The 26,214-nt window shown below is 51.1% G+C and overlaps 1 protein-coding gene across 1 annotated transcript in view; it reads right to left on the reverse strand.

Annotated features, from left to right (window-relative positions):
* Nucleotides 1-14,996, reverse strand: part of MCF2 (MCF.2 cell line derived transforming sequence) — a gene marked incomplete at both ends in the record, with an annotated part of 55,627 nt that extends 40,631 nt beyond the window's left edge. The window contains 3 exons of the mRNA XM_084269294.1: nucleotides 3,053-3,167; nucleotides 3,714-3,782; nucleotides 14,870-14,996. Of these exons, the coding sequence (XP_084125420.1) occupies nucleotides 3,053-3,167; nucleotides 3,714-3,782; nucleotides 14,870-14,996 (311 nt within the window). The remainder of the gene's footprint in view (nucleotides 1-3,052; nucleotides 3,168-3,713; nucleotides 3,783-14,869) is intronic.
* Nucleotides 14,997-26,214: the final 11,218 nt, after the last annotated feature.

Genomic DNA, 26,214 nt, shown 5'->3' on the forward strand with positions numbered 1-26,214 from the left:
GCTGCCTCATATTTAAATTCAGAGGTATTAATAGCCAGCAGCACCCTTTGCTGTGTTGCTCACTCCGTTTTATCAGCCATGGCTCTAAATCCTCTCATCCTTCACTCTGCAACCCAGGTAACTCCAGGTTCTTGGGGTGGGAACCTGCTTTGGTGGGGGTGGGGAGGGAGCGGGTTGGACTCAGAATCATGGAATAACCAGGTTGGAAAAGACCTTTAAGATCATTGAGTCCAACACTCCTGTCCTGTGCTAAACCAGATCCCTAAGTACCTCATCTACCCGTCTTTCAAACACCTCCAGGGATGGTGACTCAATCACCTCCCTGGGCAGCCTCTTCCAGGCCCTGACAACTCTTTCAGTGAAGAATTCTTTCCTAACATCTGCTCTGCCCCTGCCCTGGCACAGCTTTGTGCCATTTCCCCTTGTCCCATCACCTGTCCCTTGGCTGAAGAGACCATCACCCACCTCTCTACAGCCTCCTGTCAGGTCAGTGTAGGCAGTGATACAGCCTACCTCAGCCTCCTCTTCTCAAGGCTCAATGATCTCTGGTGGTCCCTTCCAACCCCCACAATTCTGTGAAACTTGCAGAGTTTGTCTAAATACCAAAAAGTGGGATAGTCAAAGGGGATGGGATGGGACAGGACAGTTCCAGCTGGGAGGAATCAACTAGTCCAACTGCCTGGCCAAGTTAAAGCACATTGTGAAGGGCACTGTGCAAATGCCTCTCAAACACTGACAGCCCTGGAGCATCAGCCATATCCCTAGGAAGCCTGCTCAGCATCTGACCAGCTTCTCCCTCAAGAAATGCTTCTGAATGCCCAGTCTGAACCCCCACTGGTGTGGTGCTGAGCCGTTCCCAGGCATCCTGCCACTGGATCCCAGGGAACAGAGCTCAGCACCTTCCTCCCCACATCCCCTCCCAGGAAGCAGCAGAGTCACCCTTCAGCCTCCTTTCTCCAAGCCCCAAATCCTCAGCTGCTCCTCACAGGACAGGACTTCCAGCCCTTTCACCAGCTTTCCCTCCCTCACCCAGGTGCATCCAAGGCCCTTCACGTCCTCTTAAATCGTGGGGCCCAGGACCGCCCACGCTGCTCACGATGAGGCTGCCCCAGTGCTGTGTACTCTACACAGCAGCAGCCTTCAACCCTGGGCTGGATAAAGTGCTGCTTTGCCACTCTTAGGGTCACCCTTCTGCAGCTACCAGTATCCATCTCCCCGACTTGTGCCTCTCCCCCAAGCACGCCGTGGCACAGCGCTGTTTAATGAAGCCAGCCCACAGGCAGCAGCCCTTCATGTGCATTTAGAGTTGGATGTGTGGGGTGTGGGAGGTGGAGACCTTTTATGTATTTTGCTGTGCAGCTCCTCCACGGGCACTTTCTGCAGCAGCTCCTGCCTGCAGCAGGGTTCCCAGGAATCCTAAAGTGAGTTTAACTCGCCTACAAGACTCACCTTCCTCCTGGCTCTGCTACTAATGCACTCACCTTGCAGAGCCAAGAGTAGCTTACAGCATCCATCTCCTTTATCTAATCATCATTCCCAGGAGAAAATGCCTCATGAAATGCAGCTGCCCAAAATACTACAAACCTGGCATCCCACGAGGCTTCCTTAGTCATCTATCAGTAGGACAAGATGCAGTCTTTGCATAGGAAAGGGACTGTGCCTTGGGCTTGATATGCCCTTACCCACCCAGAGGTATGTGGCAGGGAGGTGTCAGCACACCCACAGCCAACTCTGATGTGCAGGTCAAATATTTACCTCTTTTTAGGGACTTTCTGGCTCAAAGTCTGATCTCTGACCCCATGACATGATGCCCAGGGATGCATGCCAAGAGGTACCAGAGCTGACACAAGCCTTCCATCCTCATCTACATGATGCTTTTCCTTGCTCCCGGACAGCACAGCCTTTCTGACTCCAAAGTGTTAAAAAGCATGTGGCTTTAAGGTGGTCAGGTATTGAGGCAGGCTGCTATGGTGGCAGAAGGAGCAGAGAAGCATGATTAAAGTAGTTTTCCTAATAACATGCTGAACGTGTTTGAATCACCAGCAAGCTCGCAGCTCTCATTAGTTTCTTGATTGAGTTTGACCTATTACAGGGACAGCGAGACTGCTCATCATGCTAATGCCAGGGTGTTTACAGTCATGTGAAATAAGAAGCCCTGCAGAAACCAGGCAGAGCTGGGAAGTGCAGATGCACAGACACAGGCTGCTTGCACAGCACAAAGGAGGAAACCCCTCTGACCAGCCCACACCGTGAGCCAGGATCCCACAAAACTTCAGAGTCCATCCAAAACCAGGACAGAGGGTACCAGAGGCTCTGTAATTTTTTACCTACAGAGGTGACTAAACAAACACAAGGTGCTTTTTCCAAAGCAGCTGCTGAAGGAAAGCTCCCACCTAGCTGCTATCAACCTGCCCTCCCGGCAGGAAGAAATTTGCCAAAAACAGGTGTTATTCAAGGAAATGAAGCATTCCAGGTAACTGAGTCACCAGGCTCAAGAGCAAGAAATAGAAGGGCCATTAATCTAAGTGTACAGCCCTGTATGTGGCACCGGCAGACTGTCGGCCGAGACACGGGCGGGTAATGGGAGCTGCGGCACGCTGCTGAGCCATCGCCGGTAATGGGGACCCCGAACGGTCTGTTCCTGTAATTAGTCTCTTCCTCTGGTTACATTTCTCTTTTTCCACGGTAATGACTCGCTATTTGTACATGTCAAAATATTGCTCTGCAGCAGCAGGGCATATTTAAGCAGTGACACATGTCAGCGCTTAAGGAAAGCTTGCTGTTAATTAGAAACTTAATAAACTACATTTCTGATACAAGCAGACTGACAAGCCACAGGGATGATGTCCACTTTTTACTCTGCACATTAAATGCCACGCCTGGACAACCCTAAGGGCTTCGCATCGTTCATCTCCTCCCTCCTACTTGCTCTGAGAGCTGAAGATACCCGCCGTCCCCACGTGTGGCTTTACCCTGAAGATGCCCAGCATCGGCCCAGGCAAGATCGACACCTCTGCCCATCACAAGCAAGAGCTAGAAGGGGCTCACGTACCTTGGGACTGACGTTAGGTATGTTAAGACTTTAGATACGGCCTCCTCGGGCACCTCGTTGAAGCGAGCGTTGTCGGGGAGGGTGATAATCCAAGCCTTGTCTTTCCCTCGGCCCCCTGGAACAAAGACAAGGATGCTTCCCTGGGCATGTTGTCAACGAGGCCCAGGTCCACCAGTCAGGTCTGAAATCACACTGCCATCGCTACAGAGGGTTTTTTTACACCACCAGGACAGCAAAAACCAGGTCAAACCCCACTGCCGATTCCAAGCAGAACAGATGGGTGGCAGAAACAAAGGTACCAGGTATTTCCTTTAATTGCTGGGCAAACTTTACATGGGACAGCTAAAGGAGTCAGAAATACAGGGCCAAATCAGCACACCCATCTGGAAACTACAGGAATACACTGCAAAGCAAAAGCCTTGGTAATGTGTTGGGCGTTTGGAAGTACAAAAGTTTTACAGGATGGCCTGAGACAGAAACCTAACACCCTCTTTCAAACTGCCTCAATGTTTTATTAACAACATTTCTAGTGGCACTAGGGACATCCTGGTGGATAATATCCTGTGCACAGTGTCATTTCACCAAACAGCACAGGAGTTCGTCTGGAGGATTTAATTACCGCAGGGGTAGACAGACCCTGGCAGAAGCTGACCGTACTCACCAGAAAGAAATGCAAACTCTTTCATCAAATCATCACTGATGTCCTTTGCACAAATGGGTATTGCAGTTTCTGGGGGTAAAAAAAATAGCCAAAAAATAGTCAAAAAGGAAGCAAAGAACCAAAGCAAACACAGTTATCAAGGTGTTATCCTAAAGGTGGGACTCAAACCAAATGCAGCTTCCCTAAATTATATATTTTATATTATTTATTATTTATTATATATTTTATTAGAGTTATTGTTATATATTGTAATAAATGAGATATAGTTCTCCTAGAAACCAACATTTCCAATGCTTCTAACAGGCCAAATGCCATAAACCAGGAGTGAACGTACCCTATCAAACGTACCAAGGAAGAACTGCCTGGGAGCTCGAGCACTTTTCCCTCAAAGAGGTATATCCAAGGTTAATACCCATGTTTTGGAGTTACTGAATTCACTCCCAAGCCTCCCTAGCCTTGGCAATACAATGGGGAGAGGTTTCTGCTGGGAACAGCAGCGTCCAAGGCTGCCACTCTGGGAACAAGGTTGGGTTTCCAGACTGTTATAGTCTTTAATTTTGAGCAAGTAAGCTTCTGAAATCATGTTTTTCACCTGGCACGGGGCCACACACACTGGAAAGGCTGTTGTTCATACGTCCAGTTATTAGATTTCTTTTTAATTAAATACTGGGAGGGGCTGCTCCAGTACTGTATTTAGCACGCTGACCATTTCAGCAGCAACAAAGCCCGCTGGAACAATACACATGGTTTTACCCTCCGCTGCAAGAAGGAAACAAAACCCAGGCTCAACAAACACAAGAGGAGCTTATAGCTGGCAGACATTTTTCTGGATTATCTGTAAGTGGAGTGATAGCTAAAAATTAAACATCCTTGTTCCTGCAAACAAATGTTCTGAGGCACATCTATACAGATTAAAGTCCTGGTGCGTAGCCATAATTAAATTTTAAGCACTGATTATTTTTGCAGAGTTGGTCCTGGGAAGTAATCTTATGGCTGTTTTAAATCACAGGGGCTGCTCACTTCAGCACACTCCGGCCTAATCAATATTTATTCTATTTCACTTTTCCCAAAAGCTTTCTGGTCACTTCTGCTTCACCCAAGGATGTTTCAAGCCTCTAACCATCCGTACAGAGCTGCCTCCCATCACTCCCACCAGCCCCAGGTGCCCTCTGCTCTTCTTCACACACACCACTGCTTTATCCTCTTGTAGATAAAAGTGTAATTTTTGTTCATTAAGGATCAAGCCTCAAAACATTCTTGATCTTAACAGGCCCCAGAACTGGTCTTGGTAAGAAAGAGGTTTGCTTTGCAGAGGTATTTCAAATATTTCTCTCTCATTCAGCTGCTTCACCTATGCTGAGGACAAGCAGTCTGGCAGACTTCTCCAATTAGTTAGCTGACTAATTGTTTTCCAGGTCAATAGCTCCATACTGCTAAAAAAAAAAAAATCACATTTAATAACTTAACAAACTTCAGCACATGAAGCAGATGCTATTTAAGCATGTGGGTCTCTGAAAATGCAAGAGGAAAAGTCCATGGCTGTGCACACATATTTGCCTTCAGAAAGGCACAGGGCTGAAAGAAGAGACAGCTACAGGTTTAGAGTAGATCAGTAAATGCAGCTTGTGTTTCTGGTTCTTCACCGAGATGGTAGGGAAAGGCTGGTTGTCCAGGAAACAGGCTGGAAAAAGGGGGTTAACTGCTGTGAAGGAAAAAAACCCACCACCCAAAAAATAACTGTTTAATCAAGTTTTGCAAGACATTTTCACAGAGAACATCCTGCAGCCTTAAATCAAGAGAGCTGGAAAATGAACCCCTGCATTTTTCCACATAATATTTTCAGACTTTGCTCTCCAGAAAAGAAACACCATCTCAACAATGCACCCTTAACCCCAGAGCCTGGTGCTTGCTCCTGCACATCTCTTAGCTGCCAATTCCCAGCGATCATCGTGGGAACAGCAAAAGCCAATGGGTGTTCTAACCCCACCTGCGCTGGGGAGGCTGCAGTAGGGCTCAGGCTCCTAAGCACCCCTCTGACTCTGAGCTCCTTGCTTCTCAAGCAGTGCTGTTTTTGGAGGAGGGTGCTCGGTGCCTTCACAAAGTCAGGCCTTTCTGAGCAGCCCCAAATTGAGCAACCCAAAATAACTCATCTGAGGAAAAACTAGTTGGGAGTCAGTGACTTCAGGCAGTGGAGGCTTGGGGAGCACTTCCCTTACGAACCCTCCCCATCTCCTGCCAGGCAGGGGAATCCAATGAGTGATGGAGGAGGAGGAGGAGGACGGCTGCCTTTTGGTAAGGTCAAGGCATAACAACAGGCTGATTGTGATCCCCTTAAGAGCTGCTCCTTGGCCAACTCATCGCTTACTCCAATTTGGCCACCGATCTCCACCTCCTGGGGAAATGTTAGAGGAAATGAAGTGCTGGCATCCGATTTGTAAGCGTGTCGCTTTGCCTGCAGCGCATCAGCTGGATGTTGCTATAAATCCTCTCCAGAAGGATGACCTCTGTCCTCCAATACCCATCTCTGGAAAAAGAGCAGTGGAAAGCAGTGGGGGACCAAAGATATCCGCTTCTCAAACAAGGATTCAGTGATGCTCATTAGCAAACTGGGGATCTCTTATTTGAAGGACACTCTTCAGGCAGAATGGAAAAGACTCCAGGGTACTGCCCAGTGCTGGCTACAAACAGGAGTACATCCGGCTCCCGTGCCCCTCGGCACGAGGCAGAGGAAGCCCAGGTTTCATGCAAGCCCACTCATTTGTCTTAAAAAAAAGGCTTTGTGATCAGCAGCTGCTGTAGATCAGAGCTGAACCGTTACAAAGTCAAGCACGAGCCCCTCACGTTACAGCATCCCAGAGCGCTTCACAAGTTACCACCCTATCACCACGCAGCTGGGATGACCTCAGGCTTTGGGGGCTGCCAAAAAACAAGCAGCATCTGGACGATCAATCATCATCAAAGTGTAATAACTTTTGTTATATGGGCTCTACACCGGGTGTTTATAAAATGCTGCTGCAATTCGTATATTTGGAGACTCCTCTACGGAGGAGATTGTTGCCATGGCACAGAGTTTAGGAGGATGCATGGAGCCAAGCAGGGAAAAGACAAAGGAGAAATACGGAGTGCTCTACCCTGCTGAGAAAAACTAGTATGGCTCAGCAGGGGACCCTGCTGAATCCGTCCTGTCCCCATCATTTGGTTCACACAGTCCAGAACATTTTGCTGGGTCCTGTCCCTAGGACCATATCTCAAGGCTGTTGCACTGACTGCAGTTGTAAGAATGATGCTTATTGTTAGCAATCTTCCCTTTCAAGGTGATTTAAGTCCAGTGGGACTTTACCATCTGCAGCGACAATGCGAAAGGGGACAGCCTCTGTCCACGCCGAAATTCCTCTTGTAAAACTCAAACTCTGGAGTGCTTTGCTCTTTGGTAACTATAGTTTTCCAAACTTTGCAGGGCCACAGCATCTGCAGACAGCCAGCAGCTGCGTAAGGCATCTGCCAAGCTGATGTAACAGTGCCTCACACTTCACAACGCCGACCAAATACTGTTTGCAGCTAGGAAATCCATTTGGACATGGCTTTGTTGTGAATGAAGAACGGCAGCTTTTCATGGGAGGGTTGCTGCTGTAGTCTAGGAAACAAAACTGAAGTCAACTGAATGAAAAGGGCGAAGGATCAGCTTGAGCTCCTCCATGATCTGCTTGTCCGTTTGGACACACACACCCAACCAGGCAGGGTGCTGCCCGGGCACTGCTTCAACCAGCATCTTCCTGGGGGTTGTGCCCCACCTGTGCAGCTTTCAAGCGGTGGCTTCTCCAACAAGCTAATACCTGGAGTAGGATCCTAACTTCCACATCACTGGGTCCACCTTCCTGCCTCTCCATCCTGCTCCGGGAGCAGGATATGACACTGTGTAAATGCAAAGCAGGTGTTTACACAGTGTTCATGGGAACTGGAGCCAGGAGGGGCTGGCCAGACAGCACAATGCTGATGGAGATACCGTGCTGAACCACACGTTCATCGGAGAGCGCGTAGCAGACAGTAGGATGTTGTGCTCCTCAATGAGGCCTGCTGCCTTCCCCAAAAGCTTATTTACAGGATCTGGTCTGAGCAGAAAACTGACAGCCAAGGTCCTGAGGCTGCTTCTTGGCTTTGAGAAGGAACCTTTTGGTAGCTGGGAGCCAATGTGCCTCCCGTGGCTTCAGTTCCTCATTTGCAACCAGGAACAGGCACAAGTGCCAACAGGACAGAATGTTAGCAAAGAGCCATGAGCACATCTGATGACAAGAGCAGAGAAGACCCCAGCAGCCCCCATCCATCAGGCTGGCAGAGGTGTCCACATCTGTAGGGGTTGTACAAGAGCTGGGATCAATGCGTGGGTGATAAAAACCCTGCTGAACTACCCCATGGATGGCATTGGGCTAACTTGGACAGCTGGGGAGGACAAGGTCTCTGGTTTCTTCTGGATGCACCAAAGAACTGAAGATCTCAGGGCTGGACACGACATCCACCAGCCAGGACTCAGCATCTTCCTCCTTGGGGACTCGTGGCCAAGGGATCATTTTGCCCTACATGAGAGCTCACAGCAAGCTGGTCTCACAGGTCCCACAGCAGGGACTGCTAAAAACTCATCGGGCAGAACAACAGGGGGGCCCTGCTAATCAGACACCTTTCTACTTGGTTCCACCAAAGTCATCCAGAGCTACAGAGCAGGTGGGGATTAACAGCGCTGTGCCAGAATTCCACCTTTATACCAGAGTTAACAGCCTGGTCAAGGGTTTAGACCCATGGGGATCTTTTCCCCCAGGTGATGGATACCCTGGGGTGAAGTACATGCTGGAGCAAATACCCTTCTCCCCACACCCCAAAAGCTCTGCTGCCCAAAGAAACCTAGAGCCTGAATCGTGCAAAGTGCTAAAGTCGTCATGGTCCTCTTCTGCACTGGCAAAGTGACCTCAGATAAGCTGCAGAAGCTAGAAGCTCCTGCTGAGTATGGATACAGCAGCAATGCTGCGCTGTGCACACCCTCATAGGCACCAAAACCACATCAGCCGCTCGTGCATCCTGCCCAGACACAGTTCCACTCCTGATGCCAGGGGTACCTGTTGCAAAGACAAGGCCCTGCCGCTGCCTGGGGAGACAGACAGATGGAGAAAGCTCACCTGTAGCTATCTCAGAGCGAGAAGAGCAGCTTCTGCTGCCACACTGAGACCTGGCACACTCATGTCTGTAATTCCTGGTGGCGCGGGCGTTCCCCGTGCCAAGCGAGCAGCACAAAAGACACATTAAAATATTCATGGCAGAAAGCTTCTGTACCCTTGACAGCAGCGAGCCCCTTTGTCTGCCCCTGCCTGCGGGGACAGCTCACACCCGCTGTGCCCATGGGCTGCAGGGGAACATCTGCACCCCCCGAGGCCTGGGCTCAGCCCGCGGGTACCCGCTTTGTTACTGCGGCCAGTCGAAAGCAGGATTTCATTTGGAGGGAAGGATCAGTAATTAGATGGGGCTTTTAAACGCCTGTTTTTCTGGCAGACATGATGTATTGATTCTGAGGAAGGTGATGGGGATCCTCAGTCGGTTCTGTCGACAGCCTGATGGCAAACCTCCACCGGCCACATGCAGATGTCCTGGCGAATCCTTGACTCAGCAGGAGATGCTTGCAAAGCCACTTCTGAGCTGCCATCTCCAGTGCTTCCTGGGAGAAGCATCCATACAACATGAGGGACAATGGATGGCAGAGCCATGGGAAGAGCTGCACCCCAGGAACACTGTGGGCAGACAGTGTATTTAGAGAGAGCTGGTGGTTTGGATACTGGCAGCATGCTCTGGGCTCTGGGATACAGGTGCTGGTGGGGCCATCCTGGGAGGTGCCAGGAACCTGGTGGGGATGGCAGCTAGGCATGGGTGTCCCTTGGAGAGCTCACTACAGAGGCAGGTCAGCAATAAAACCCCTCCATCAGAGCCAGATAGGACAGATGTGTAGTAGAGCAGTGACCACACCACGTTTCAAAGGGCCCTGGCCCCAGCAAAGCCATGCCCTGCACAGGACAGACAGCAGCACCAGCTCCCTGATACAGCCACCACCCTCCACAGCCACGTGGGCATGAACGTGGACCTGTCTTCCCAACTGACATGTCAACTATCCAAATGTGAGCACAGCCCAGCAAAAATCCCAATTTGAACTTCACCAGGAGCATCATCTCACGTCACGGATGGAAAACTGAGGTGGTCACATCAGGCAGGAACACATCAAAAACACCCAGGTCTTCAAACCCCCTGCAGAGAGCCTCAGGACAGGTTGGTCACCACACCAGGTTCAAGGACTGCTTAAATTATCCGTTGTCAGACCGGGGAGGATATTTTGAGGAAAGGCTCCCTCTGTTTGCAAGTTCTTTCTCTGACTTCTCCCCAGGCACCCGCTCCGGCACAGTGTAGGAGGAGGCAGGATACAGCACCAGATGGTCCTCTCTTCTGACCCATGCTTCTCCGCTGGGTCCTGCTGGGGCTTATCTGCAGTTGGTGCTTCAGAGCAGACACACATCCCCACCACCCAAACCTGGGCAAGGGCTCAGCTAAGAAACCCTACAGCAAAAAATAGGAAATGAAGCCTCTGCAAAACTAGAATGACCTTTTCCAGAGGCACAGACTTACATGCAGGGAGGATAAGGGTGAAAACACAAAGGAAAACGTTGTGTAAGAAAGAAAAAGGATAAGAAATGGGGTGAAAATGGTAACTTGGTGCAGTCCAGGCTTGCAGACCATCATCCAGGCAGCGTGCCCATCCCATGGCCGAATATCCTCACGGGACCAGCTGAATCATCACCTTACAATAGGCGCTGATGCGCACAGCCAAAGAGGGATCGGATGGCAGCAGCCCTGGATCAGGCTCCCTGGCCAAGCCTGCAGGCCCCAGGGCAGCAGCCTCCCACTCCCGGGAATCCCTCCAGCAACTGCCAGTGGGGAAAAGCCGGCTGCAGAAGAGCAGGAGTACCCAAGGCACTGGCACAGCACAGCTGTGGCTGCTCACTGATACAGAAAACAGGCAAAAACTCATTCCTGATGACCAGAGATCCCACATTCACGGTAGCGTCACCCTCCAATACACTTTTGGGAGTTGGAAGTGAACAGAAGGATCCCTGAGAGCCCCTGAGGGCTGAGCTGTGCTGAGGATGCTCAGGGGGAGTTTAAAAGGTCCAGAGCATCCCTGTATACTGGGGGTGGAGGAATTTGGGGGAGGGGGAAAATCTCTTCCAATTTAGATTTAGCAGCTGGCAAACGGTGGAAGTTTTGCTTGCAGAAGGTGAACCAAAAGTAAACTGACGTGTTATCTCCTGTTACTGCCACGGCTAATCAGCTAATGAGAGGGAACAAACTACTGGATGCCTTGATGTGTTCCTGTCCAATCAGAAAAACTACCTTCTCCTACCGCCCCAAACCAAGTGAAAATTGGGAGAGATAAAACCAGCTCAACTATATATGAATCTACATCTATCGCAAGATAACGAAGTTCCTCAACGCCCACCCCTGTGGATTCAAACTCCGTGTGGGAGTTGAGAAAATCTCCTTCCTTGCATTTCTGATACTTAGGAGCTTCAGCGTGCTTTTAGATTTCTCCCATTCCCAATTCCAGTTGCTCCTCCCTTTCGGGACACACAGGGAAGAGCCTATAGCTGTTCAGTGCATCGATGCTGGGGCGCATTCGCCAGCTGTGCACAGGAATGGTGCTCAGCAACTGCCACCAGTACAGAGCTTCCCAGCAAACATCATCAGCCTCCCAGTCAGAGCCCATTCAGCACAAAGGACTTCCAAAGCCATATAAACACATACATGCATCCATAACTTCCCTGTCACCGCACAAGCGTTGCTTCTCCCAAGCCAAATTCCAGCCTTGTGCACAAAGTACCTCCTGGGAGATGTAATCACGGTAAATCCTTGGGCCCCATCACCTGCCCAGCAACCTGGAACTGAGTTCACTGCAGTCACTGGAACACTTGATTTGCTTTCAGAGCCCACACAGCCAGGAAATGAAGTTACTCAGCCAGGTTCCACAACGGCATCACCTGGAAACTCTGCTACAAAGCGAGGGAAACTAGAACCTATTTTTCCTGAATTGAAAATGGAAACGTTTGATTCTGGCATTCCCCTGTCGGGCAGAGGCACGTCTCCAAACCCAGCTAACCGCTTTCCTGCGGCAGGAGAAGGTCAGTGGCTTGGAAAGTGAGGGGGAGGAGGGAATCGCTGGCGCTCGTTGTCTGTCTCGCACCACCCAGCCCTTGGACAGACACCCACGGAGCAGCAGCTGGGTAATTGCACCGTGCAGGCAGCTCAGCCAGCGCGGCTTCCCAGGGAACTGCTCTGCCCCGGGAGCTCCTGACTCAGCCCTGAGCTGAGCATCGCCTGGGAGGAAAAGGGGTTCGGAAGACACGGCAACCCCACCCAGCCACTTCCACCACAGCTCCCGGCACTCCTGTTCCTCTCCCCCCAGTTTCACACTGGCCTTCAATTTCACTGCGCTGGGGAAGCTGGCAAGATGAGATGATTGAGGCTTTGGCGAGTCAAGGAGCGTGAGACCTGAGCTGTGCTCATCCCACACGCCACAACGACCAAGCATCCCAGTACTGTGTGGCAGCCCCTTTGCAGGGCAAGGCTGAGGCCACTCGCCCTGTTTGCGGCTCCAGAATTTCCTTGCCACAGCCAACTTTACTGAGAGGCTCCTACCACAGGCACGACCAGTGGCAACATCCCAGCTTTGAACTCCAAGTCTCCAGGCACACAGGGAAGCTCTGTGTCTCCACGTATCCTCCAGTTTGGTGGCAAAGACAGCACTTGGGAAGACTCTTTTCTTTCTCCCCCTGCCATATTCGGTGCTCCAGTTGCCTCCCTCCCACACAGCCCTGCTGTCACTTCACTTCTGTCCTAGTAAATGAATGATCAGCCAGTGTACCGCAGTTGTAGCAAATGGGATGTAGGGAGAGGAAGCACGTCCCACGTACTACTGACTGCTCCCAGACTACTACTCCTCTGTGGTCCACCTGAAGAGGTCTCACAGCGGTGCAGAGCTTTTGGAGGCTACTGACCCTGTGCCCATGGAGCTCCCTGAGGGAGCCCAAACCATTTCAGGGGTGAGACTGGCTGTAAGAAGCTTGGGATTTATGTAGGCTTGTATCTCACCGTAAGGCAGACACAGGAAACATCACCTTCTGCTAGAAACAACCAACAAGTTTCCAGTACTTATGCACAGAGGGAAATGGTTAAAACACAGTCCCAGATCAGGCTCAATGCTCTGGAATCAGCTGTGTGGAAACTCCCCCCTTCTGATTTATTTTTAATCTCATGATCTGAGGAACCTTACTGAACTTTGTATCTTTTTCAATATCTCATTTTAAAAATCAACATAGATGCCAAATCACGTGCCTAGCTCCTGCAGCTATAAGCACACAAGCGTGCCTTTGTGGGGATATTTCGATTCGGTACGAGCATTATATAAAGGTCATCTGCCAGGAGCTGGCTGGGAGGTGGGACTCATGCTCAGGAGAAACCCACTGCCTGCTTCCACCCAGTTTCCCTTACCTCGCTCACAGAAAACATTCACCATCTGCACCCCCACCCCTGTGCCACCCAGCTCCCATTCAAGCAGCGTGGGTGTTTCATTGCTGACACCAGCGCAAGGAGGATCAGACTTTCCTTTTACTCACATCCCTTCAAGCAGCATCCTTTGCTAACTGCTCGCCATCACCCCTCTGCTCTCCTACCCCGTTTGCAGGATGAGGGTCAGCACAGGTACCACAGGCAGGACAGCCCATGGCAGAGTGGGAGATGCTGTCACGGGCATGATCCCAGAAGAGCAGGTACACAAAGCAGCTCCTGAGAGGCAGGTGAGTCTTCACCTGTGACTTACCCCCCAATAAATTCCTCCTGCACCCCAAACTGAGCTTTGCAAAGAGGTCAAGGAAACCAGAATTAGACAGGAAGCTCTTTTTTTTGGGTCAGCATGTCTTTTTTGTGCCTGGCACAGCTCCAGGCGCTCTGCCAGCTGTGAACAAATAAGGAATGATGAATGCCTTCGCCTCCCAGCAAGGTACCTACACATCCTCTCGTGAGGCTGGAGTCACCCAAGGTGCCACCACCTCTCCTGGATGACGAAAGGCCTCCCTGCAGAAACAAAACCCTCTTCTCCCCCCCACAAGAAAACAAAATGACAAAGAAGTCAGGGCTCCACACAGTTTATGAGTGGATCATCGTCCCTCAAAGGAAACCCAGTTGAAGCACAAGAGCAGCTCACAGCCTGGGGGTGAGGGATCAGCCTGCATCACAGCCTGGGGGTGAGGGATCAGCCTGCATTCGCTTCTGGCATTAAGGGTGCGCAGCCCCACAGCATCACACAGCATCACACAGCATCGCTCCCACCCCCTGCGCTCCCCAGCCCAGCCTGGGTTGAAGTGATGTTTAAAGGCCAAGAAACGAGGGAGGGAAGAGTCCAGCACAGCCACAGGCTTCACAAACACCTCCAGCTCTTCTACCCCAGAGAGTGGGACAGGGCACGGTGTAGTCCTCAGGATAAGTGAGATGCAGCTCCCTTGAGAAGACTTCTTTAGTTCTGGCCACGGGGAGTCTGAAAAGGGGCCGAACACCGGCCAATACCCCTCTGCTCACCCAAAACAGCCTCCCCGCTTCAGCTGCCTTTCGAGCGGTGCGTTGGGGTTAACGAGAAGGACCCGCCAGCAGCACAACGCGAAGGGGCTTCTCCTTATAAAACGGGGCCGTTCCACCCCGACCGTGCCGCCCATCAGAAGAAGTACCACCCGGAGCCCCCCAACACAACGCAGCCCTCCCCGGGGCTCCCGAGGCGGGCGGGCTCGCCCCGCAGCGGCTCCCAGCCCTGCCTCGCCGGTGGGGAGCCGGGCACCTGTGCGCTCCGCCCGCCCCGGCGCTCGGGCTGACAGCGCCGGGATTAAGGAGGCGAGCCGGGCGCCCGGCTCCTTAACGGAGCGAGAAGGACGCCCAGGGAAAGCCCTTCGCCACCCCCGCCCGACACGTGGGGTTCCCAGCTCCCCCCCCTCCTCTCCCCGCCGCCGCCCCGGACACCTGTGACACCCGGTCCCCCCATCCCCAACCCCGGTCCCTTCCTCCCCACGAACCCCCCCGGGACTCACCGGCAGCGGCGGCCTCCAGCAGCGCGGCGGCCCGCAGCAGGCAGTAGTAGCGCTCCATCTCCCCCGCCGAGGTACCCCCCGGCGGGGGACCGGCCGGGGCCGGAGCGGGGGCCGGGGCTAGGGCCATGCCCCGCGGCAGCGCTCCGCCGCCGGCAGCGCTCCGCCGCCCCGGGCCCGCGCGGCCGCCGAGGCGGGGCCGGGGGGAAGCGGGGCGGCCGCCGCAGCCGCCTCCGACCGCCCCGCGCCCGCCTCCCGCACCGCCCCCTGCCCGCGCCGCGGCCCCGGTGGCACCGGCGCCGCCGCCCGAGCGCCCTCGGATGGGCTCTGCCCGCCGCCCCTTCCGTCTTTTCTTTCCCTTTTCTTTTTTTCCCCCTCTTTTTCCTTTCCTTTTGCCTCCCCGGTGCCCCCCGCACACCGCCCGGCAGCGGGAGCGGCTCCCCACCTTGGCCCCTACGGCACCTCCCTAGGGGAGAAAAAAAGGAAGAAGAAGAAGAAAAAGAAGAAGGAAAAGAAGAAGAAAAAGAAAAAAAGAAGAAGACGAAGAAAAGGTGTTTTCACCCTCGGCCAGCAGCATTCTAGCAAATTCCCTGTGCAATAGCCGAGCCCTGCATTAAGCTGCACTACAGCCAGAGCTCTCAGCACAGTGCTGGCCTGACCCACCAGCCTCAGTTTCCCCCAGTGCTGCAGTTCAAACGATGCCAGCTCATTCTCTGCCCGGGGAAGGCAGCACAGAGAAGTGGATGTTCCTGTTTTTCCAAAACAGCCTTTTAATTATGCTCCTTACTACAACAGCAGCATTTTTTTTCCCCCAACACTATAGCAGTCAGGGCTATTAATTTAGGGCCCAAGGTCTAATAATGGTAGTATGAAAAACACCATCTTTTGGCAGACCATGTCCCTTCTTAGGCTGATACAGAATATTTCAAGGAAAACCCATGGATTGAGGCAGTGATCCTTGGCTGTAGTGCAGCAGATCCTCTCTAACGTAACTGTTTGAATAGACAATTTTCTGCCTGGTCATAAAGCACATCTCGTGTGGCAGGGAGAGCTCACGTGTGGTTACTCATCAAAAAACCCAGCTCAGGTGCAGAGCAGTAAAACGTGGTTAGGAAATAGCTGTGTGTGAGGCTGGGAGCTACAAGCATGGGAGGTCAGCTGCACCACATTCCTTCTGTGTTCTTATCGCAGGAACGCTGTTTTCCCTGGATGGCAGCAGCTCATGGAGAAACGAGGTCCCATCCAAGTGCTGAAAGGCTCTTTTCTTGTTCCGTTGCTGCACCAGGTTTGCCCAGCTGTGAGCAGGACTCACCACTGCTGAGTGAGATGTTCCTCTTGAACAGCGGCTACTGGAAGAACAAAGCTGGCCAGTAGAAGATGCAGCTACGTTATCCCTCAGGTTTGACAGTCAACCCATTTCTGGCTCTCTGAACAGAAGATGAAAGGGTTAAGACTGGATCTGGGTGCAGCCAGTGCACCCTACCCAAGGACCAGGTGCTCTAGGCTGGACCACGGTGACAGATGCCAGCAGGAGTCATAGAACCATGGAATGGTCTGGGTTGGAAGGGACCCCAAGGATCACAGAGCTCCAACCCCCTGCCACAGGCAGGGACACCAACCTCCAGCCTGGAGCTACACAAGGTTGCCCAGGGCCCCATCCAACCAACCTGGCCTTGGATACCCCCAGGGACGGGGCATCCACCACCTCTCTGGACAGCCCCTTCCAGCCTCTCACCACTCTCTCTGTAAAGAATTTCCCCCTAATATCTCATCTAACCCTTCCCTCCTTCAGCTTCAATCCACCCGCCTTGTCCTACCATTGTCTACACACATCCCAAGGCTGCACCTCCCCCAGCAGATTCCTTTGGCACAAGACATCCACCAGCTCCGAGCACAGAGGTTGTGTTTGTTCAAACTGAAGGATACTCACCCCTTTTCCTTTCTGTCGCTGCCTTACAAGCCTGTATGGCCACAAAGACTCTTGTTTTGGAAAGCTGGCTGCTGACAGTCCCTCCACTCAGGCATCTCCTGGTTCCAGCAATGCAATCAGCAGATACCCTCCAGCTGCTCCTGTTTAACACTGGCAGAAGCTACTCAGCATGGCCACCTCCTCCAGAGATGAGTTATTCCCTGCCTGGCCATGGAATGATAAGATGAGACAGAGGGAACACGGAGGAAACAATGACAGCCAGGAGCACAGCTATTGCTCGGTCAGGGATTTCCCACCCAAGCCCCATAATGACCATCAGTGCTCTGACAACAGCACATACACACAGTATGGAGAGCCAGGGAAACCCTGCAGCACCTCTTTTTGCAGTCTCATCTCATGTAGGTGCAATTCCTTTACCTTTAAATTTTAAGGAGGAGGTGTAAGGAGAATTTAATTCATTTTAGAACAGAAGCTGGGGGAAAAAAATCAAAACCCAAACCAAACCCTCAAAGTAAATTCAAACCCTTTTTCTTTTTTCTTTATTCTCTTTTTTTCTTCAGATAAAGGCTGGAAGATTTTGTTGGGACTGGTGCCATTCTTTGGATTTTAGAAATGACCCTTTTAGTCCTAACAGGAATGCTCTGCTTTAGGCAAGGGCTGTCCCCTGAGGCCTCACAGGGATGCGATTCCCTTTTGAGACTGATCAGAATAAGCCTATCACAGCTCCTTCTCCCCAACAGAGAGCTTTATATCATTTGGAGAAAACACAGGTTTCATTTCTGGAGCTTCCAAACGCTGCTGCTTTCATCCTGCACCGTGGGACTGTGCAGAAAGCAAGCAGGGTACGGCTGCTCCAGCCTCCCCCATCACCTGGAGACATCACTGGGGTAGAGGCACCTGGGTGAGTCTTTACAAGGGCCCTTCCTCAGCTCAGTCCATCCCATCTCCTAGGCTCTCCTTCATGAACACCCCTCATCTGACAATTGCTGGGGAAAAGTTTGTGGTTAAACAGGGTCATTTAACTCGTCACCCTCAATCCAGCCTTCTGCCCCTGCTCACGTGCAGTTAGTCCTGTGGGTGCCAGATTCCTTTCTCCAAGGTGCAGCTCTGCTCTCATTGCTCCAGGATTCAACTGTCCCAACATTTTTCCAGGCTTCTCCAAATCCCATTTCCCTGCTACCCCGGGAGGCTGTGGCAAACTCCATCACATTGAGCCCCATCAGATCTTACAAGGGATTCCTCCACCCATCCTTTCCTCCTCTGTAGCCCCTCAGCCCCAGCAGTTGGTCTTTTGTGCCCAAACTGCAACGGGCAAAATGGGACAGAAGGGCTTTATTCTTTTTTAGGGTGGTGCTGGGAACTGGAAAAACAGAGCTGGCCAAGTGTAGTTTGGAGTCAAACAGATGGTGAAGGGAATTGCTCACCTCTGGAATAAGCACAGCGACATCAAAGCACTTCTGCAGGACGGTGAGTAAGCTCCACTTGGGCTTCATAGGTGAGGGTATTAGGATCTCACATACACAAGGCAGCATCCTCCCTTTGCCCCCCCTGATTCAGGGGGACCATTCCACATGGGCTCTTTCCGAGCTGGTCCAGGAGCAGAACTTCCACATCCCAACCGAAATCCTGGCCCCACTGGAACCAGTTAAGCCTGTGCTGGTTTCATCAGGGCCAGGATTTTATCTCACCTCCTCTGCCAACGTGAGGAAGAGAACGGGCTCCGCTCCGCAATCCCACTCTCACTTTTCCTCTGTGTCAGCCAGACCCGCCTTGGTTATTGCTACCAGCCCAGGGTTTTGGAAGGGAACACGCACACAGGTGCACACACACCCTGTCTCCAGGCCACAGCGTTATTTTCCAGCCTAGCAGGTTATCCCCAGACACGGGAAGGTTGAAGAAGCCAACCCAAATCCCAGCAGCGAGGACGCTGCGGGTGCCCCTCCTGCTGCAAGGGCAGCAGGGATGGACAGGGACACTGCGGCCCCTCCACGTGCCAGCAGCTCTCACCCGCCAACAGCCTGACCTTTAAGAAAAAAATTCCCGTCCTTGTTAAAAAAAAACTCCTTCCAAAGTGACACCGAAGTGACCTCGCACCCCCCCCTTTCTAATAGGAGCGGTTACGCAGGCGTTTGAAATGCTAATTTGGTGCTTTCTGAAGTACCTCCTGACCCGTGGACATCGCCCATCGCTTACATTCACTGCTCTGTCCTGCCAGCCCAGGTAGCCAGCTCGGAGCAAACCCCTCTCCAGCTCTTCAGCTGATTTTTCACTATCACTCACTCAGGCTATTAAGATTCTCAATGCGCCTATCTGGTTTCCAATAGTACAAGCTGCTCCTTAAAGGTTATAGTTTGTTTTAAATAGCACAGCCATCTGTCCACCAGTGGCTCATGGGAGCTGAAGAAATCACAGCAGCCAAAACAGAATCTTTTTTCAAACTGTCACTTTTTCGTTACAAACATTTTTGGGTTGAATCAGACCCGTGTCCTAGGGAGGGGGAAAAAAAGTCTCTGTATTTCTCTTGCATGTTCCACAAACACTGTGAGGATTGCTTGAACGGCTTCATCACGTTGTCAGAGTTTCATCTGAACTTCAGCAGCTCCAGGAGCTTTGCAGACTATGCAATAATCCTCCTTGGTGCACTTTTAGTCTTTGAAGTTACTTCTTACAGGTCCAGTCTTGTTTAACATCTTCATCGACGACCTTGATGAGGGAATAGTGTCCACCCTCAGCAAGGACGCTGATGGTACAAAGCTGGGAGGAGTGGCTGACACCCAGGACTCTGCCCTGCCATGCAGTGAGACCTGGACAGGCTGGAGAGCTGGGCAGGGAGAAACCAGATGAGGTTTAATAAAAGCAAATGTAGAGTCTGGCACCTGGGAAGGGATAACTGCTGGAATCAGGACAGGCTGGGGGATGACCTGCTGGAGAGGAGCTCTGTGGAGAAGGACCTGGGGTCCTGGTTGATGACAGGGTGGCCATGAACCAGCAACGTGTCCTGGGGGCTGAGAGAGACAATGGGATCCTGGGGGGCATCAGGAGGAGTGTGGGCAGCAGGTTGAAGGAGGGGATCCTCCCCCTCTGCTCTGCCCTGGTCAGGCCCCACCTGGAGTGTTGTGTCCAGTTCTGGGCTCCCTGGGATAAAAATGACAGGGATCTCCTGGAGAGAGTCCAGCAGAGGGCCACAAAGATGATGAAGGGCCTGGAGCATTCCCCCTGAGTGAGCTGGGGCTGTTCAGCCTGGAAAAAAGAAGACTGAGAGGGGATCTGATTAATGTTTATAAATATCTGAAGCGTGGAAGACAGGGGGACATGGGCAGCCTCTTCTCAGTGGTCTGTGGGGACAGGACAAGGGGCAATGGCCTCAAGTTGGAGCACAGGGAGTTCCACACCAACATGGGGAAGAACTTCTTCCCAGTGAGGGAGCCCTGGGACAGGCTGCCCAGGGGGTGTGGAGTCTCCTTCTCTGGAGAGATTCCAGCCCCGTCTGGACACTGACCTGTGTGACCTGTCCTAGGGACCCTGCTTGGGCAGGGGGTTGGACCTAATTATCTCTGGAGGTCCCTTCCAACCCCTACAGCTCTGTGATTCTGTGACACACAGAACCAACATGTGGCATTAGGGAAAGCTTCATGAGCTTCATTCACTGCTGGGAGTCGGGCAGACAGACCTGCTTTTTATCTACCCAAGTGTCAGCTCCGAGTTCAACCCTGCTACAGGCTTAAAGCACTTCACTCACAGCACTTGCTTTCTTAATTTGACACGACTTCTGAGGGGAGCAGAGTTAGAGCACACAGGGCAGCTCCACGCAGCAGCTCTTACCAGCACAACTGCCAATACACTGCTGGAAAAACAAAAAGTATATAAGAAACACCCATATTTCCACAGGCAACCTCACCTCCTGCCCCCTACCCCCAGTGAAAACACCGATGGTCCCCCAGCAGTGCCTCAGAAAAACCCACATTAGAAACCACTGCCACTGAGCATCCAAGGAGACGAGATGGACAGCAAATGTATATTAATCAGAACAACATACCAAAGTTTATTGATTACTTCAAACAAAAGTCTCTGTAATGAAAAAAGAGCAAGTTGCATTCATAAAAGGTAACATTCACATTCAATTTCCTTTATATAAAGCAACATAAATGTATAAAATTGCATTTAAGTGAAAAAATGTAAGGTTGCAGTCCTCTTTTTCTTTTTTTTTCTTTTCTCTTTTTTTTTTTGCAAGAAGCTGAAAACGAATCTTCTCTTTGCCTGTATAGAATTTACACTTCCTATATACTACATGGGCTTTTACAAACAAAACAAAACAAAAAAGAAGAATCTGTAGCTGGGAAACTGGATAAATGGTGCAGTATTAGAGAAATGTTTCAACTGTGTGTATACAAATTCAATTTTAAGCTTTTAGGCAATTCCAAGTCATTTATCAGAGTCTCAGAATGATTAGGATTAGTTTTTTGAGAAGTAGCTACCATTACACCAAAGTTCCTCCACTATCACACACCAGTTTTAGAGGGAATCTTAATTACTTTTCTTATCTTTCAGTGTCTCTAGCCAGTGATTAAACTGCAACGGGTTACTAGGAATAAAATCCAGCCTTTTTCCTTCACGTTTTCCCACCAAGAAGCCTTTACTGACCTTTCAGCTCCCTAACGAGCACAGGAGCAGTGCAGCATGTATTAGGGTCCATGAACAACCACCACAGCGTCTCTGTCGGATTACTGCCACTTCAGCATCCCTCTGGCTTGTGCCTTACAGTTGCCACCAACCACACTTCTTCCCCTCTCTAACCCCAAAACCAGGTCTCCCAGTCTCAGATGTCACCCATGGCAGTAAGAACTTCATTTCTGCTGCCGCTGAATGCTGAGGATCAGCTCTTCTGCTGGTCCAGGGCAGCCCAGCTGTCCTGGCATCCCCAGCACTACACCAGCACGCTGGCTGACAATCCAAGCCCTGAGGAAACCCACGTTTTCTCCAACACACTGCTTGATATTCAAGACATTTCACATTAATTCCAACCCCCCCCCCATATCAAGCACGCATGCCTTGGGTCTGAACACCCAGCCACTGCAATGGCTTGTTCCACGCTGAGACGGGAAGATTTGGTGCTCAGAAGGGTCTGTCTTAAAGCAACCTGCCAACATTCCCCTGTTCAGAGTGGCTTTATCCAGACAGCTCGCACATGGCATGCACACAGCAAGCTTCACACTGTTCCCACTAACATCAACAGTAAAACCTCCAGCTGAATTTCATGGGAACAGGAGTAGCGTGTACCACCGAGCCGACCGAGAAGCGAGGTGGCAGGCGCTGGGACCATTCGGGCTTGGAATGGTTTTGAATCACAGGAATTGAGGCATTTCGGTGCCTGCGCTTTGTAAGGTCATGTAAACACGAGCCAGCAACCGCATGTTTAAGGAGGAAGGTTAGATTTGGCATGTAGAGCGTATCTCCATCGCTTCCATCGCGTACGTGATCCGTAGGCACCACATTTTAGCAAGAAAAGTGGAGAAAGGGCCAAGGTCTGCCCATTGAAATCTGAGTCCGTGAAACGAGCTAGGAAAAGGGAAAATAAAGAAGAAATCAAGTAAAATAATAAAGGCTTTGCGTGTGGGGGACATGCTGGAAGCGCAGCCCCTTGCTTGCATGCAGCAAGGAGCCGCGCCGCGGTTGCTAACAGGGCGCTAGCGAACTCTTGCGTTGAGGCCAGTGCAGCGTGTATAGTACAGTGGTCCTGTCCGTACGTCCCCTCCCTGTCTGTACATCCCCTCCCACGCCGGGTGACTTCAGAGCGGCCACTGGCCCCAGGGACTTTGCACACCCCTTCCCCAACCCAGGGAAGGCCCACGGCAAAGTCCTTATCGTGCACACTGCAACTTGCCTGCAGCGGATCCGCATCCTGCGGCAAAGACGGACCCCAGGGATGGCAGCCAGAGAGCAGGACTCGATTCCTTTGAGGACTAATAGTCCTCTGATAGTGAAATTTGTTGAAGGGAATGTTCCACCTAGTCCTGGATTGTTGTTTCTTTGCGTGGGACACAAAGTCCAAGCGAGCACGAGCTGAACCCAGCCGCAGCGTGGAGCTCGTAGCTTGTGGAATGAGACCTGAGTGCTTCCCAGTAGCTGCTTTGCCCCACTAAAGGGATGTCAGCACAAGGGGGGAACCTTCACGCCAAGCAGCAGTGGGGGCACACAGAGTGCTCTGTTCCCACCTATGACTTCAAGCAAGAAAAAAGCTGCTATTTCCACATAGGAAGTATCAGAGAATAAAAAGGGAAAATAAAAACAACCCAAACGGGCATCAGGCATCTCACCTCTGCTGTGCACAACCCAAAGAGAAAAAGTTCCCACAACCATGGTACAGGTAGATTGAAAAAGAACATGCCAATTTAAAAACCAAATAAAATGTAAAATGCAATCAGGTTCACATGTTCCTTTCATCTTTAAACTGGCTTTTTTTCTTTTTTCTTTTTTTCTTCTTAGTGCAAATAACTCAAGATGCAGTTTTATATGCCTGAAGGTTTAACAGGCACAGCCCGTGTCCCTGGGATCATCCAAGGACCGTACTGTCACTCAGGCCTTTAAAGTATTGAAGCAACTGCACAGTGCAGTAACATAAGCACAACCACAGGAGCCCGGGCAAAACGGCTGAAAGTCTGGCACAGCCCAACTTTAGAGGTGCTTTCCTCCCCAGGGAAGCTTTCTTCCATCACAACCAACCACAGCACGAGGGAAAACCATCTTTTCTTTGCTCTCCATCAGGAATAAACCCATCAGCAAACTGGCCACGGGAGGATGCTCCGGTTCTTCCCAGTCTCTGCACAGGTACCACCGTTGCATATGGATTGCAGACTGCTTCCAGCTGTACTCAGAGGAAGGATGCACAACTGAACACCCTGCACTGTCAGTGAAGGTTTCTCCCAAGTTTTCAAGTATTTCTACCACGTGCACCTGGTGACCCATCGCTGGGATGGGGCAAGGCGCCCTCCCCACTGAGGGACCGCAGCCCCAACGCCAGGTGAGATGCTCGCAGGGCTGCACCCGGCTTCTGTGTGAGAAGAGCAGCCCTTCCCCAGTGCCTTCAGGGAGCCGGAGGGGCTGTTATTGGGTTTAAAGTCTGTGCTACTTCTTTGGTCAGGTAGAGCAAGACTTCAGCAGCTCTCTGCTGCTTTCAGACAGATCTGCAGCGGGCAGAGAAGCCCCCGTGTGGGGGGGCCGGCGTCGCTCTCTCGCATTTCACTTCACACTGTTCCGGGTGAATTCCTAAAGATGCTCTCTCAGCCTCCAGTGATGCAGAACTTGGCAGAATTCTTTTCTTGGGAGGGTAGGGAAGCCACGAGCCCAAAGACAAACTGGTACCATGGGGCCAGTGCCCTGGCTGTTGCTTTATCGGCACGGCTGCTTACTGTACTTGGTATCATTAAAGAGAACTGTTAGGTTAAAACCACGGGTGGGTTTCTGTTTTCCTACAGCATGACAACACGCAGTGTCTGTATGGAGCACTTTAAAGTATCCCGAGAGGATAGCTTTCTGCCAAATTAGTAACAGCATCTTCAGTCTTCACAAAACCATTCTCTATACGTTTGTATGAGACTAACATAGGCAGATCATAGCGACCGGTCTGCAAAAATCAGAAGGAAAACACACATGTATTGCAGCTGTTACATGCCCAGACTCATAACCTCTTCCTCTGTTATTTTTAGAAAAAAATAAATACTTTAAAAGTTTTATAGGAGGAGAAGAACGATTGAGACAGTGATAAAAGTGCCAAATTTCATTCACAACCAAGTAACGGGTTGGTAAAAATCAGTCTGCACCATCTGCAAAATGCAGTATAAAGCCTAAGAGTGGGATCTGCCTCCCTGTCCCCTGTGGCCCCCGTTCCACCCCAGTCTGGCTGCCTCCCACACCAGTCTGCACCAGTATACAATGGCGGAGAGCACCACCTAACGTCTGTGGGGAAGGACAGCTGCTTGGCTCCCCGGCAATGCCAGGGTGAGCAGAAACACAGATTTATCCCCAATTTATCTGGAGCTCTGGCAAGCCCGTTCTGATTTACCCCTCTCTTTGGACACAGGCATGGGTACAAAGGTAGGAGAGCTCCACAGACAATCCACTGGGTTTATGTTCGCAGCAGGCACTGCACAGCTGCGTTACCATTCAGTAACACGACTCTGACTTTTCCAGGTTTCAGTTACCATCTCACTAAAAGCAAAATTGTGAATCCAATTAGGCACTTTTACTTCTTTGTTTGGCTATCAGCTTATTATGGGGTTTAAAAAAAATCAGGTAAACTCAGAGCAGGATGCTCTCCGTGTGCGTATCCCCATACGGACACAGAGACATGCCTGCTGTACTGTAAGCTGACGTACACAGACAAGTACACACGTTTAGTTTCAGTTTATGCAGATGAATTAAGAGGCTCTTATTTCTATCCGACAGAACAGCATGCACCCTAGAAAAGGGGATGTTGATACAATTCAGATGCAACGCTGGAATCATTTTAATAGCTGAGATTTGAATACTTAATTGCAAGCGCATCAGCGCTCAGCTGTGATGCAGGATTCACTGACTGCACTCTCAGGCTAAGGTGCCTGTTAATATTAAGCTAACATATCAGTTACATGGATGGATTTGTTTACACACTGCAAAGCGTTTCAGATCGATCTGTGCACATATGGGATTCTGGAGAGGTTGGATAGGACACCGTCCCCAAATTAAAATGCACCCCGAGCATTGCATCTCCATTCCACAAGGACATGTGCCCCACACCGACAGCCAAGAGGATTATGAGAACCATAGATTGATTAATTGATTGGAGGGGGGTTACGTTTGGTTAATTGATGCCTTTTTTAAAACCATCCCAACTCCTTCGGACAGGGTACCTGTTACAACACATTAGACTCATCTGAGAACGTTCTTAAAAGAAGTGGTCTGACAGAAGGTCTGGCCGACAATGAATCAGGTGCCTTCCTGCTGCGCTGCAACAGCGAGGCAAAGAGACTTATAGCACGCACGATGCTCGCCCTGCCTAATGAACAACGTTAAGACACACACACACACCCCCTTCCTACAGCTGTATCATGAAGGACATAGTGGTACACACTCCCTGAATCCCACAGTGAGTACTGCTGGCTGGGTTGTGCGGTACAAGAGACACAGGGAGAGTTCAGAAGCTGGTCCTGCTCCCTGAAAGAGTTAACTCCAGGCTTGGTGGTTTGTGCTACCAGTGCTTTGAGGGAGGAGGAAAGCCTCCTTGACCTCCTCATTGCTGGTACATTTAAAATAGCAAGTAATACCAGAGCTCTGCAGTAAAACCACAAGCTAGGGACATGTACTCAAGGCACATTGCTCCAGGGAAGCCCCACCGTCCCCACAGTCACCATGAGGGGTGACTGCAGTGGCTTACTCACTTGTA

This window comes from Gallinula chloropus (genome assembly GCF_964237585.1).
Source record: "Gallinula chloropus genome assembly, chromosome: 11".
In the NCBI taxonomy this organism is placed as follows: domain Eukaryota; kingdom Metazoa; phylum Chordata; class Aves; order Gruiformes; family Rallidae; genus Gallinula; species Gallinula chloropus.